The sequence below is a fragment of the Lepus europaeus genome, chromosome 12, assembly GCF_033115175.1.
Source record: "Lepus europaeus isolate LE1 chromosome 12, mLepTim1.pri, whole genome shotgun sequence".
In the NCBI taxonomy this organism is placed as follows: domain Eukaryota; kingdom Metazoa; phylum Chordata; class Mammalia; order Lagomorpha; family Leporidae; genus Lepus; species Lepus europaeus.
In genome coordinates, this window is record NC_084838.1 from 4,948,629 (window position 1) to 4,963,422 (window position 14,794).

A 14,794-nucleotide genomic window follows, 5' to 3' on the forward strand; every position below is an offset into this window, starting at 1 on the left:
TTCATCAATTTTTTTCTTAAAGATTTAGTTATTTATTTGAGAAAGAGTTACAGAGACAGAGAGGAGAGACAGAGAGATTGATCTTCCATCTGCTGGTTCACTCCCCAGATGGCTGCAATGGTCAGGGCTGGGCCAGGCCAAAGCCGGGAGCTTTTTCCATGTCTCCCGCCGGGCGCCTCCTTGATCATTCTACAAACATTTTACTATTAGCAAAAAATCTAGCCATAAAAAAGAATCTGCTGGGGCTAGTGTTGTGGCACAGCAAGTTAAGCGTCTGCCTTCAATGCCAGCATCCCATACGGGCACCGGTTGGAGTCCTGGCTGCTCCACTTCAGATCCAGCTCTCTGCTAATGCACCTGGAATGCAGTAGAAGATGGCCCAAGTGCTTGGGCCCCTGCACCCTTGTGGGAGACCTGGAAGAAGCTCCGGGCTCCTGGCTTGGCCCAGCCCTAGCTATTGGGGAGTGAACCAGCGGATGGAAGATCTCTCTGTTGACTCTGCCTTTCAAATAAATAAAAACCAAATCTTTAAAAAACAAAGGAATCTGTTTTAATATATTGTTTAGAGCCTAATATATATGTACACTTGGGGGACAGTGTGGCTCCTATCGGTTGTCCCAGAGTCGGGAAGGGGCTCGAGGGACACACAGGCCCTGGGGTGCCAGCACCACTCTTCTTGCCTGTCCTGGGTGATGGAATAAAGCTGATTATTTACAGTTACTTGTTAAACACAGTGGAAGTACCACAGGCACGTATACTACAGCATGGGACAGAAACACCCGAGGAGATAGAAATAAAAGACCAAGAATACTCAGCTGAAATTGTTCCTCTGCTAGATCATGTCCCAAATTCCTATGCAAATGTGACAGCGTGAATTTTTATCCATTCAGGTAGCCAGAAAGGGAAAAGTTTATCAAACATATTTTGTTCTAAAAATAAGATTGAAAGAAGAAGTCTAAAAATGGTATAAAAGTTTGAGATTTTAAAAAAATCAATAGAATCACCAAGGTTGATGACAGCAGACACCCGAACCTTAAAGAAAACAACGAAACAAAACAGCGAGCCCACGCTGGCCGCTGCCGGCCATGCAGACGGCCGGGCAGCGCCTTCCCAGCAGGAGGCACAAAGGCTCAGAGGGCCCAAGCGCAGTCCCAGCACATGGCCAGGAGGCGGCAAAGACAGAGCGGGCGCGAGGGACCCGGCCAGGCCTCGCAGGCTCCAGCAGTGCGGGCGCCCATCTCCACCAGGCTGCTCCCTCCCCACAAACCCAGCACCGAGCACCAGGCCCCAATGAGGACATCCTGTGGCCCCTGAAACTTCCGCAAACACATCCTTTATTAACAAGCATTCTGCAGCGAAAGGTAAAGAGACAGAGGGAGAAGGAGACAGACTGACCCACTGGTTCTCCCCGCGGGTCACCTCCCGTGTGGTGGGTGCGCTGGCAGGAGGCCAGGTCGGAAGTGAGGAGCTGGGACACAAACCAGTGCTCCGGAACAGGACACGGCGTGCAGGCAGCAGCGTCATCTGTCCATCACCATGCTGCTACCTCCCCTCCCGTTTCTCATTTCTATTTTAAGATTTTTATTGGAAAGGCAGAAGTGACAGAGAGAGATGGAGATCTTTCACCCACTGGTTCACTCCCCTGTTGGCAGCAACAGCTTGGCCTGGGCCAGGTTGAAACCAGGAGCCAGGAACACTACCCGGGTCTCCTATGTGGGTGGCAGGGACCCAAGTACTTGAGCCTCAACCCCTGCCTTTCCAGGCACATTAGCAGGGAGCTGGCTCAGAAGCAGAGCAGCCAGGACTTGTGGGAAGCCAGCATCACAGGCAGTGACTAACCCACTGTACCACATACTGGCCCCCACTTTCTGTTTCTAAATGATTCCCAGTGATATACAGACACAAAGTGAGTTGTCCAGGGTCACGCGGTAGCGGGTTGTGAGGCCCGGGCAAAGACACCATTCACGTACATACGCTGTGACCTCACTGCGCTGTGACCACTGGGCTGGCCACGCACGGCCACTGGCCTCAGTGAGCCCATCTGACATGACAACCTCACTCTACACCGTCGTCAAGGGTCCTTTCCGGTACAGAATTTTTTTTTTTTTTTTAAATTTATTTGACAGAATTAGAGAGAGAGAGAGAGAGAGAGAGAGAGAGAGAGAGAGAAAGGTCTTCCTTCCATTGGTTCACTCCCCAAATGGCTGCCACAGCCAGAGCTACACCTATCCGAAGCCAGGAGCCAGGTGCTTCCTCCTGATCTCCCATGCAGGTGCAGGGTCCAAGGACCTGGGCCATCCTCCACTGCTCTCCCAGGCCACAGCAGAGAGCTGGACTGGAAGAGGAGCAACCAGGACTAGAACCGGTGCCCATATGGGATGCCGGCGCCGCAGGCGGAGGATTAACCTAGTGCGCCACCGCACCGGCCCCCTCCGGTACAGAATTCTACACTGGACACATGCTCAGCAGGGTCGGAGCGGCCGGGGGTCACTGGAGCAGGCAGGCAGGCAGAACTGGACTGCAAGCTGGTCCTTGTGGCTCACGGCCACACAGAGGCGTTCATGCCAGCACACAGCACCTGCCTCCTGGGTCCCTACAAAGCTAACCGTGCTCGGTGACGGCAGCCCGCCCAGGTGACTCCTCCTAAGCACAAAGTTCCTTCAGGAACCCCCACCTTCCCTGGCAGAAAGGCCTGCAGGAGGCATTACTCAAATTTCACACCTACCTGAAATGAAACGGCACCGCCACTAGTGTGCACAGAACAGGATTTCTCGCCTGTCGCCTACAAAGACACAATGACCCGTCTGAGGTTGGTCCAGCAGGAAGGGCACGCTCGCTGAAACTAAGGTTAACTGGAAAACACTCTTATCCGCGGACTTCCTGAGGACGACACGTCCCATCATTTCGGGAGCTGTGTGAAATCCCCATTCACAGAGCAGTCACCCTCCACCCGCTTCCTCTCTCAGCTCTCTCTCCTGCCTCTCCACTAACTCCCAAGTGCAGCCCACCGACCGGGTCACCTGCTGCAGTACCCTTTACCGTAACGCGCCGGAGAGCCCCAGACAGTGACCCAGGCTGCAGCCTGACCCCACCTGGACTCCGCTCCTGACCCCAAATGCCAAGTGAGGAAAAGAAACAAACTACTGACACACAGCACACATGGATTAACTCTAAGTAAGTGTGCAAAACAAAACAGAGGTTACACACCACCTAACTCTACACTGCAATGACGAATCAGCGGGTGCAGGGGAGGGAGATCACAAAGGGCCAGGAGGAACTTTGGGGGTGATACGCATGTTCACCACCTTGACTGATGATAAGTAAGGCTTATCAAATGGTTGCTTTAAAGAAGTGCAATTTACTGAATGTCAATTACACCTTGACAAAGCTATCAAAATAAAACATATTTTGGATGCCCCCTTACTGAGAAAAGTTGAGATCCCAAATCAAAACTTTCCCAGTTTCTCCACTTCTATTTCTACCATCCATTCTCCCCACTTCTTCTCCCACCCACTAACCAGCCCCAGCAGGATCCCTTCTTTCATATCCCAAGGCTCTCCTCTGGTCCAGAGCCTTGGCACCCTGTGTCCGGGGTGTCCCTGCTCCCTCTAAGGTCACTCTGTCCCTCTCCAAGGCTGCCCTGCACGGCACTTTCAGCAGGGTGAGCTTCAGCAAGCATTACTGTATCACAGCCTTTCCTGACCAGGGGCCCAGGCAACGTCCCATCGCCTGCACATCAATGCCCTCCACTGTGCAGCCGGTACCCAGTGACTGCACTCACACACATCCAGGAAAGCCGAGCAGTGGGCGGGTAGTGCTTACCTTGGACTCCACTGTACTTCTTTTAGAATTCTCACTTTCTAGAAGCAGAAACATTTAAAAGACGTTATTCATGACTCAGCTCATACGACCCAGTTATGAGGCTCTGGCCTGTCTGACATCAGCACACAACAAAATCCAGAGCCACTATCTCCTCCTGTGGCAAATCGTAATCTTAGCTGCAGAAGCAGCAAACAGGAACTGGTGACATTACAGTACCATCTAACGAGCGGTAATACCAAGAGGGAACTCACTTCCGAATAACCTGCTGTATGTCGCCGCCAGAGATGCCACACAGAACACTTTGCTTATTCCTAAGTAATCATATTTGAAAACAGATCATTCTATAAAACACACATGTGAGACTGACGTACGCAGGGGAAAACTAACTGCAAATGCTATGAGCGCAAGGCAGCCTTCTCTCCTCTGCGAGGTGCTCCCGGTGCTGGGCTCTGCCACGGCACACAGTGAGCGCCCGGGCCTACTTTCACTCAGAGCTCCTCAAGGCGGAGCCGGGGTTTCAAGCTCCCTGCAGGACGTGGAGGAGTGTCAGAACAAACAGACTTTCTGCCCAGGCCGTGGTCCCCGAACACAAGGAACCCAGACAGGCGGGAGACGCGCCCAGACGTCAGACGACAGCAGCACAACTGGACGGCCCTGTATGATCCTCAGCCGGACCGTCTGACAAACTGAGCTGTACGAGTGACCCAGTGAATCACCTCCACACAACGCAGACCGGGTGGGCGCCGGAGCCCAGCCCAGCAGGTGAGGCTGTGCGTGGGCTGCCCGCCCCGCAGATCCCAGTGCCTGGGTTAAGTCCAGCTCCTCCGTGCACACCTGGAGAGGCAGTAGACTGCGGCTCCAGTCCTTGGTCCCCTGCTCTTGTGGGAGTGGACCAGTGGCTGGAAAAACCTCTGTCTTTTTTTGCCTTTTAAATAAGTAAAATAAACAAGCATTTATTAAAAAGAACTTAAGGGTCTGCGCTGTGGCACAACGGCTTAAGCTGCCACTTGCAACAATGGCATCCTAGGCTGGAGCGCCGGTTCGAGCCCTGGCTGCTCCCTGCTAGTACGTCTGGGAAGGCACTGGAAGATGGCCCCCCACTCCCACACGGGAAGATGACGACAGGATTCCTGGCTCCTGGCTTCAGTCTGGCCCAGATCTAGCTGCTGTGGACATTTGGAGAGTAGATCAGTGGATGAAAGATTTCTCTCTCTCTCTCTCTGCCTCTCAAATAAATAATATTTAATAATATATTTATTTAATAATAAATAAATGTATTTATCTTAACATTTTTTAAAAAAAGAACTCACATATATCAATAGAAAAAACTGACAGCTCACAAAAGAGGTCGTAACTGAAAACTGGTCACTCAACACGTGGAGAGAAAGTTCAGCTCAGCAACAAGCCGGACGAGAACACTTCCGCCGCCTTTCATTTTAGGATCATTTTTTAAAGAGAAAGCACCTGGTGTTTGGGAGAACACGGTGAGGTGTGCATCGCCCCTACGCATTTCTGACAGGAGTGCAAATTCACCCAACTCAGGCTCAAAGGGACTTGACAACACGTAGCAATCTTACCAAAAGCACTCATAACCTCTGAACCAGAAATTCCCCTCTGGGAACCACCCCCTTCAAGGCAGTTCTACATACGCAACAAAGGTCTACGCCCAGAGTCCCACGCTGCAGTATTACAAGAGAATAGACAAAGATGTCTCCACAGTTACAGCACCCATTTAATGCACTATTCGATCAATACGAAATACGTTAAATAAGTTAAAAACATCACTATGGATTTTGAGAATCAAACGTCCCAGACTTAGGAACAAGCTCCTAAGGAAACTTAAGTGACTAAAATTCTAGCACCAGGAATAAGGAGAAAGGACTGCTCTTTCTCCACTTTCTCTATTTTCCTACATTTTTCTTTAGTTTTACGTCTGTCTGCCTCAAAATAAAACAATGCTAAGAGGACAACACGTCATGCTCGCACCCACGGGGCAGGGTGTGGATGAAATGCCAGCTCCCGCTGGGTTTACCTTGGGCTTCCTGGGTGTGGTTGCCTGTGGAGCCAGGGTCGGCATCGGGCTTTTGGCTCTGACCAAGGACTTTGTCGTCCCTGCTGACGACCACCACTGGGAAGGGAGCACCAGCTTCCGATGGAGACTTGACTTTCACCCTACATCCAGACGAGACAGAAGGCAGACGCTCACGCCGGTGCTCCTGTCCGTCTGCGGACGCCAGTGCCAGGCGCGGAGTCACGCCCCACCCACGTGGGCCCCTGCTAAACACAGATTCTTTACCCACATCTCCCAGACGATGAAACTGAGCTTCAGGAAGGTAGAACACTGCCCGAGGGCACCAGGCTCAGCGTAGCTGGGCAAGGACCAGGCACTCACTTTCCAAAGCCTGGATCCTGAGCAATCACACACAACCAGGGTCCATACTCTCTCCTGGGCGTTCTCAACGTGCTCAGCAAATGAGCGCACGAGGGAAACACACGAAACACAGAGTGAAGTCTGGGGGAGCCCAAGAGGGGCAGTGAGCCCTCCGAGCTGCCTGCCTCACACCCACTTCCACCCTTCCCCACACCCAAGCTGTGCGGCCCGTCCTCCCAGCACCGGGTGCACATGTGCCCCAGCTGGCACGGCTGCTGGCCCGCCCGCCCGGGGAAGGAGCGTTCTCTTCCCCGTGGCTGGAGCTGACCGCAGGGCCATATGGTGTGGTGTGGGCAGGGAGCTCTGCCTGAGCTTGAAGCAGCTGACCCCAAGGCAAGCAGAGCCGAAATGAACCTGAACCTGAGCCCGAGCCCCTGAGACCTGAGCCCCTCATGACAGCAAGTCCTGTTCTGCCTCTCACCTGAGCCCACTCGCCCCACCCTGGACTTTAAACAGGTAAGGTTATTGATGTCTCCACTGTTTAAACTGAGAGCATCCTAATACGAGACTCAAATTCATTTCCTTAAATGAACACAGCAGGTGGGATGCGGGGGCATGGCCCAGCGGGTTAAGCCACCAGTCAGGACGCAGCCCATACCGGAGGGCTGCTCTAAGTCCCAGCAGCTCCGCTTCCCATCCAGCTTCCTGCTGCTGCACCTGGGAGGAAGCAGATAACGGCCCAAGTGCTCAGGTCCCTGCCCCCCAGTGGGAAACCCAGATGGAGTTCCAGGCTCAGGGCTTTGGCTGGCCCAGCCCTTGCTGGGGTGTTGAGCCAACAGATGGAAAACATCTCTCGCTCGCTATAATTCTGCCTTTCAAGTAGATGAAAATAAACAAACATTTTAGAAAAAAAAAAGAACAAGGGGGCAGGCATTTGGCACAGCAGTTAGGATGCCACTTGAAATGCCTGTGTCCTATATCAACCTGGCTGGAGTCCCACCTCCACTTCCAGTCTAGCTTCTTTCAGGTTCCCGCCACCCATGTGGGAGACTCAGACGGAATTTTGGCTCCTGGCTTTGGCCTGGCTCAACCTTGGCTATTGCGGGCATTTGGGTAATTAATCAGGAGGTGGAAGATCTCTGTCTGTCTCTGCCTTTCACAATGAAAAATAATTTTTTTAAAAAAAAGAAAACAAGGGGCCAGGGCTGTAGCTCGGTGGGTTCAAACCATGGCCTGCAATGCTGGCATCCCATATGGACGTGGGTTTGAATCCCAGCTGCTCTACTTCCCACCCAATTCCCTGTTAATGCACCTGGGAAAGCAGAGGAGGATGGCCCAAGTGCTGGGGCCCCTGCACCCATGTGGGAGACCCAGAAGAAGCTCCTGGTTCATGGTTTTGGCCTGGCCCAGCCCTGGCCATTTGGGGAGTGAACCATCGAATGGAAGATTTCTATCTCTCCTTCTCTCTTTCAAATAAAAAAAATAAATCAAGAAAGAGAGAAAGAGAGAGAGAGAAAGAAAGGAAGGGGGAGAGAGAGAGGGAAGGGAGGGAGAGAGAGAGGCAAGGGAAGGAAGGGAGGGAGGGAGGAAGAAAACAGGCTAGTGTGTGGCATAGAAAGTTAAGCTTCTGCCTGTGACTTGGCATCCCATATGGGTGCCGGTTTGAGACCCGGCTGCTCCAGTTCTGATTCAGCTCCCTGCTGATGTGCCAAGAAAGCAGAGGAAGATGGCCCAAATGTTTGGGCTCCTGTGCCCATGTGGAAGACCTGGAAGAAGCCCCAGGCTCCCAGATTCAGCCTGCTCCAACCCCAGCCGTGTGGCCGCTTGGGGAGTGAATCAGCTGATGGAAGACCTCTTCCTGTCTCTCCTCCTCTCTTTGTAACTCTGCCTTTCAAGTAAATTAAAAATAAATAAATAATTTTTTTTTTTTTTTTTGGACAGGCAGAGTGGATAGTGAGAGAGAGAGACAGAGAGAGAAAGGTCTTCCTTTGCCGTTGGTTCACCCTCCAATGGCCGCTGCGGCCAGCGCAGTGCGCTGATCCGAAGCCAGGAGCCAGGTGCTTCTCCTGGTCTACCCATGCGGGTGCAGGTCATAGCAGAGAGCTGGCCTGGAAGAGGGGCAACCGGGATAGAATCCGGCGCCCCAACCGGGACTAGAACCCGGTGTGCCGGCGCCGCAAGGCAGAGGATTAGCCTGTTAGGCTACAGCGACGGCCTGAATTTTTTCTTTTTAGAAAACCATGAATTTGCCAGCGCCGCGGCTCAATAGGCTAATCCTCCACCTTGCGGTGCCAGCACACCGGGTTCTAGTCCCGGTTGGGGCGCCGGATTCTATCCCGGTTGCCCCTCTTCCAGGCCAGCTCTCTGCTGTGGCCTGGGAGTGCAGTGGAGGATGGCCCAAGTGCTTGGGCCTTGCACCCCATGGGAGACCAGGAGAAGCACCTGGCTCCTGGCTTTGGATCAGCGCGGTGCGCCGGCCGCAGCGGCCATTAGAGGGTGAACCAACAGCAAAAGGAAGACCTTTCTCTCTGTCTCTCTCTCTCACTGTCCACTCTGCCTGTCCAAAAAAAAAAAAAAAAGAAACCCGTAAGTTCTTATGGAGAGTATGGAGCTAGGGCCTACACTGGTCTCATGGGAAAGTACCTCATTTTTATTTTAGATGCTTCCTCCTTCCAATCTTATTCGTCTCACGCCCTCCTTCTCCTGGGCTACTCACAGCGAGCCTGAGCAACCATTCCTCACCTACACCTCTCCAATGGCTCCCTCAGCAGTTACACACAGGGACCTGGAGTGTGGCCAGGGGGAACCTGCTGCACCTCAAAACACAGTCCCACAAGTCATCCAAGTTCAGATGCTTTGAAAAGACCTGTCTGCCAGCCATCCTCGCCAGCACTCCCAAGAAGCAGGTCCTACGTGATGAGGCGGTTGGGGACACTGAGGCCCAGCGTCACAGAGCTGGTGGGTGGCACGAGGCGTCATTGGGACCCGTCTGTTCCCTCCTCTGGCCCTCCAGTTTTATTCTCTGTAATGAGGAGCCCAGCTCACTGAACGCACCTCTTCTGCATGGTCCTCTGCCTCGGCACAGGGCGTTCCCTCTGCCTGAAGTGCTCTTCCTGGCCTTGGTCACCCTGGAAGGCGGCGTGGGCGGCCCCACGCCCACCGCCCTGAAGCCTTCCCTTTCCAACCACGTCTCCACTTGCTGTGACTGCTCCTGTGGCCGGTCTGCCTCCCCCACTCTGCCTCCTCATCTTGTGCTGTATCTCAGCACGGTATGTGGCAGTAGCAAGCCCCCAGCGAAGGCAACAGCTTCTCTCAGGGTTGACCGGAAGCAAGATTAGAATTACTTACTCACTTCTGGAGAAGTCTAGGATTAGAAGAGTGACGGAGACGGACTGCTTCTTCAGAATACAGTAATTCGCATCTTCATCCTGAGAAAGGAAGGACCAACTGTCCATCATCTAGGCCATCCCACCAGAACAAGAACAGTACGTTCTCCGGAACGAGGTACATTCCAAGATGTAAGCCCACCACGGTGCTCTGAAACGCCTGGACGCCAAGCGGCTGCCACAGAAAAAGGCCCTGGAAGCAGCAGGGGCCCTACCTCACATCTGGGGCTCAGTGAACACAGTGACCAGACTGCACATTCAACACGTACCAGGTAGGACGAAAAGCCATCGTTCTTCGTACGTTCTAGGCTGAATCCAAGCTACAGGCGGCGGGGGAAGAGCATAAAGAGAGAAGTAAACATCTACACAACTGTCCATTCCTTTCTTTAAAAAAAAATAGGGATGGGGCCGGCGCTGTGGTGTAGGGGGTAAAGCCGCGATCTGCAGTGCCAGCATCCCATGTGGGCACCAGTTCAAGTCCTGGCTGCTCCACTCTCGATCTAGCACCCTGCTAAATGTGCCTGGGAAAGCAGAAGAAAATGGCCCACATGCTTGGACCTCTGCACCCATGTGGGAAACCTGGAAAAAGATCCTGACTCCTGGCTTCGGATCAGCCCAGCTCTGGTCATTGTGGACATGTGGGGAGTGAGCCAGCAGATGGAAGATACCTCTCTCTCTCTCTCTCTAATTTTGCCTTTCAAATAAAATAAAATGTGTTTTTAAAAAGTATGTATTTATTTTCACTTTACCTGAGAGGTAGGGACATTCTTTATCTGCTGCTTTATTTCTCCAATGCTCTCAGGAGTCAGGGCTGGGCCAGGCTGAAGCCAGGAGCCCAAAGCTCGGTCCCGGGTGCAGGGACCCAGGCACTTCACCTGCGGTCTCCCGAGATGTGCGTCAGCGGGAAGCTGCATCAGAAGTGGAGCCAGCACTTGAACCTGTTTGTTGCAACATCATTTTTTTTTTTTTTTTAAGATTTATTTATTTGAAAGGTAGAGAGAGAGAGAGAGAGAGAGAGAGAGCTGGATCTTCCAGTCACTGGTTCACTCCCTAAATGGCCACAGTGGCTGCAGTTGGGCCAGGCTGAAGTCAAGAGTCAACACCTCTATTTGGGTTTCCCCAACAGAGGGTGGCAGGCACTCAAGTACTTGAGCCATCAACCACTGCTCCCCACGCACACTAGCAGGAGCTAGAGCAGAACCAGAGTGGCTGGTATTCAAGTCAGCCCTCTGATACGGGATACAGGCACCCCAAGTAGTGGCTTCATCTGCCAGCCGCGCCCCTGGCCCTCCAACCAGCATCCTCCTGGAACCAAGCTCTCACCCCGTCCACATCCTCCTTAATGACGGAGCAGGAACGGGCATGCTTTCTGTCTAGTTCCTCTTCGCTTTCTTAGCACTCATAAAATCACCAAGGACTGGAATTATTCAAGAATTACAATCTAAGTATTAAAAGCAAACTGCCTGATGCCTAACACACCGTCTGGTACTGGTCAGCTCACTTCCCTCCGCACTCACACTTCCTGTTTACCCGGGGCAGGGCGGCAGGAGCAGGTACTCACGGCGGCGTCCTTGTCTGTGGCTCTTTCAGGCTCGCTCACCGACAGGCTGCTGACGTTGACTTGCATGTACCCATCCTTGAAGAAGCCAAAGGTGTTCAGGTGAACCTTGTGCCTCACGTCGTCCTGCAGAGACACGCAGGGGCAGAATCAGTCCCATGCAGAAGCTAACTCTGCATTACATAACCTGTTCATTTGCTTAAACACCATGGGACGCAGTTTCCGGCTAGCCTCGGTAATACACACGGCTGTGGTAACGTAATTTTCTCCAGAAGCTGTGGCGGCTCCTCGGGAAGCCCTAAGGGGGCACCCCGGGGCAACCGCACGGGTTCTGGGCAAACTCGGCGGTCAGCCGGGATGAGCGCTGTGTTTTAGTCCCCTTTGCATCCTTCCTGAGAGTCCAATGCCTGGCATTCACACCTGCACAGAGACAGGGAGGGGCAGAGGGGATGGGGAGGGCAGCCAAAGCCGCTCCCAGAATACACTCATTACAGAGACCTTATTACCCTGTGGGTACGTGGCGCTCCCGCTGCCGGATCGGAGTGCACCTGCAGCTGAATTTTCTAACGTATAATTCAACTTTTAAGGAAGGTTTATTTGCAGGGCCAGCGCTGTGGCACAGCAGGTAAAGCCACTGTATGAAGTGCCAGCATCCCATTCGAGTACTGGCACAAGTCCCGGCTGCTCCACTTCCCATCCAGCTCCCTGCCAACGCGCCTGGGAAAGCAGCAGAAGATGGCCCAAGATGGGCCCCTGCACCCATGTGGGAGACCTGGAAGAAGCTCCTGGCTCCAGGCTCCTGGCTTTGGCCTGGCCCAATCCTGGCTGTTGTGGCCATTTGGGGAGTGAACCAGCAGATGGAAGATGTCTCCAACTCTACCTTTCAAATAAAAAAAATTTATTTGTATATAGCACAGGGTGGGTTCTCAGGGACAAAACCTCATGCAAAAGCAATCCCTGGAGTCAGCCAGCTGCGACTCAGAAACAGGAAAATCCTGAGCTCTGCCACAACCCAAACCGCGCCCCACGGGCAGACGCCGACCTCTCAGCCCAGCTGACACAATGCCAGACCCATACAACAGCAGCCTCCGCAGACACCTCCGAGCCTGGGTTCCACAAAGACACTGATATTGTGTAAAATGATTGAGCTTTGCCCAAATTCCAACGCCTTCCTCCTGGTGCGAGTGGCAGTATCTCATTTCTAGATCGGACATCTCCTGGACATCAGGGGAGGGCTAATGGCAAACTCCAAAGGCCCGTGAGAAGAGGCTGGGGGCCAAGCGGCAGGAGCAGCAGCCGCAGCCTCATCCACAGCCCGCGGAGCCGCTGTGCATCTCACTGCCACCAGAGGAGCCGTCTCCTAGTCCGTTCTCCATTCAAGGAGCACCCAGGGGTCCTCCAGAAGTCCACAGGAAAGGCGCACCATGACAACACGGGGCAGGTGCCGTGGTGCAGCAGGTAAGTCGATGCCTGGGATGCCCTCGCCCCACACTCCCTGCTAATGGCACCCCGGAGGCAGCAGGTGACAGCCCTAGTATTTGGGCTTCCCCAGCCATGTGAGAGACCTGGATGGGGTTTCTGGGTCCTGGCTTCAGTCTGGCCCAGGCCTGGCGGTTGTGGCATGTAGGGAGCCAATCAGCAGAAGGCAAGTCTCTCTCCCTCTCCCTCTGGCTCTGCTGCTCTGCCTTTCAAATAAATAAACACACACCTATGCATGCATTCCAAAGCTATTTTGCACCAAGATAAACTTAACTTTTAATTCTTCTTTGTCATGAACTCTGTACCAAACAGCTCTTGTTGTTCCACTTCCTCTCTCTCTGCCCTGGCCTGAGGTCTTGGTCCCTGTTCCCCTCAGCACTTGTGAAAAATCCAGGCTCTGAGGTCAAAACCTCTATAATGCCCCCGGGGCAGTCCTGACTTCCCTGTCCTCACCACGGGTTCCGGCTCCTTTTCCCCTTCTCTGGCTCCTGGGGACCTGCCTGCTCTCTCAGGTGCTCAGCCCTGCTGACAGTGAGTCCGCTGACTCCCACTTCCCAGCAGGACGGAAGGCTTGCAGTGGCTCCCAGAGAAGCGCCAGGATGCCAGGGAAGATGGCGGCGGCCACCTGCACGGAAGGCAGTGGAGCACTGCAAACTGTGTAAAACCATAGAAGCCAGGGCTGGAGCTGTGGCATAGCGGGTAAAGCACCGCCTACAGTGCTGGCATCCCTTACGGGTGCTGGTTCGAGTCCCGGCTGCTCCACTTCTGACCCAGCTCTCTGCTATGGCCTGGGAAAGCAGTGGAAGACGGCCCGAGTCCCTGGGCCCCTGCACCCACGTGGGAGACCCAGAGGAAGCTCCTGGCTTCAGATCGGTGCAGCTCTGGCCGTTGCGGATGGAAGACCTCTCTCTCTCTCTCCCTTTCTCTTTCTGTGTAACTCTGTCTTTCAAATAAATAAATAAAATCTTAAAAAAAAAAAAAACTAAAAGGCTTAAGATGATATAATCTGTAGTGGCAGACAGATCTAAAATCATTTAAAAAAAGAGAGAGAGAGAGAGAGAAGCCACAGCTCACAGCCGCTCTCAGGGTTTAATTCTCCCAGCAGAATCCCCAGCCGGGCAGGGCTGCAGAGAGAATGGAGCAGCAGACAGCAAGCGGGTGGGCGGCGCACACAGAATAAGCTGCCTGGTGTGTAACACAGCCAGTGCAGGGCCCCCCCCGGGTGAGAGGGCAGGAAGGTGGGCCTCGGAGAGTCACTTGCTTGTCCATTCCAGGTCAACAACCTTTGTGTTCTGGAGGGATGCCCTCTGGCCAGTCCCGGGAAGCTCGCCCTCCGCTCCCTCGAGAGAACGTCTCCACCCTGGCTGGAGAGGCTACTGCAGCGGCGGCTGTGTAGCATCAACAGTACTTTTCTTTTCTTTATTCTTTTTTCCTGCCTTTGTATCATTTCATTTGGTGATACCATGCCCACTGAAGACAGGTTTTGGAAGGATACCGGGAAAAACACGGGCGTCGCAGCGGTCAGTGTCAGCTCTTCCCAGAACTGATGCATCGCGGGCTTCGGCTGTGCTCTCATCCTCACGTAGGGGAGGTGCTTGGTGCCGAAACTGAGACGCTGCTCAGGACGCCTGCATCCCGCACCTGAGGGCCTGGGCTCCACCCAGCTCTGCTCCTGCTGCCAGCTTCCCGCTAGCGTGCACCCTGGGGAGCGGCAGTGACCATCAGGCTCCCGCCACACACAGGAGACGGGACTGAGTTCCCAGCTCCCAGCTCCAGCCTGGCCCACGTGCAGCTGCTGCAGGCATTTGCAGAGTGATCCAGTGGACAGAGTGCTCGCTCTCGCTCTCTCTCCCTCTCTCTTTCCCTCTCCCTCTTTCTCTGTTGCTCTTTCAAATAAAAATAAATAAGCTTTTTCTAAAAAATCTTTAAAAACACCAAAAGGCACATATCACTTTTTTTTTTTTAATTTATCAAAGACTTGAAAGCAATTTATCCAACAATAAAAAGGTTAGTGCAGTGGGACTGCACATGGAAATTTTTCCTTACACTTTATGTCTTTTTTGCAAATTTCTAACAATGTTCATGGATTACTTTGTACTTAGAAAACAATTAGCTGTTGTTGTTAAAGTATGACAGCAGGCAGTAACCTGAGCTCAGCTCCATCTTCAGCTATCACAC

General features: G+C 53.2%; 1 protein-coding gene across 1 annotated transcript in view; it reads right to left on the bottom strand.

The window, feature by feature from the left end:
• Nucleotides 1-14,794, bottom strand: part of GPR107 (G protein-coupled receptor 107) — a 74,423-nt gene that overhangs the window by 42,591 nt on the left and 17,038 nt on the right. The window contains exons 2-7 of the mRNA XM_062207375.1: nucleotides 11,141-11,263; nucleotides 9,849-9,899; nucleotides 9,542-9,621; nucleotides 5,855-5,994; nucleotides 3,823-3,860; nucleotides 2,726-2,782 (exon numbers count right to left, since the gene is read on the bottom strand). Of these exons, the coding sequence (XP_062063359.1) occupies nucleotides 2,726-2,782; nucleotides 3,823-3,860; nucleotides 5,855-5,994; nucleotides 9,542-9,621; nucleotides 9,849-9,899; nucleotides 11,141-11,263 (489 nt within the window). The remainder of the gene's footprint in view (nucleotides 1-2,725; nucleotides 2,783-3,822; nucleotides 3,861-5,854; nucleotides 5,995-9,541; nucleotides 9,622-9,848; nucleotides 9,900-11,140; nucleotides 11,264-14,794) is intronic.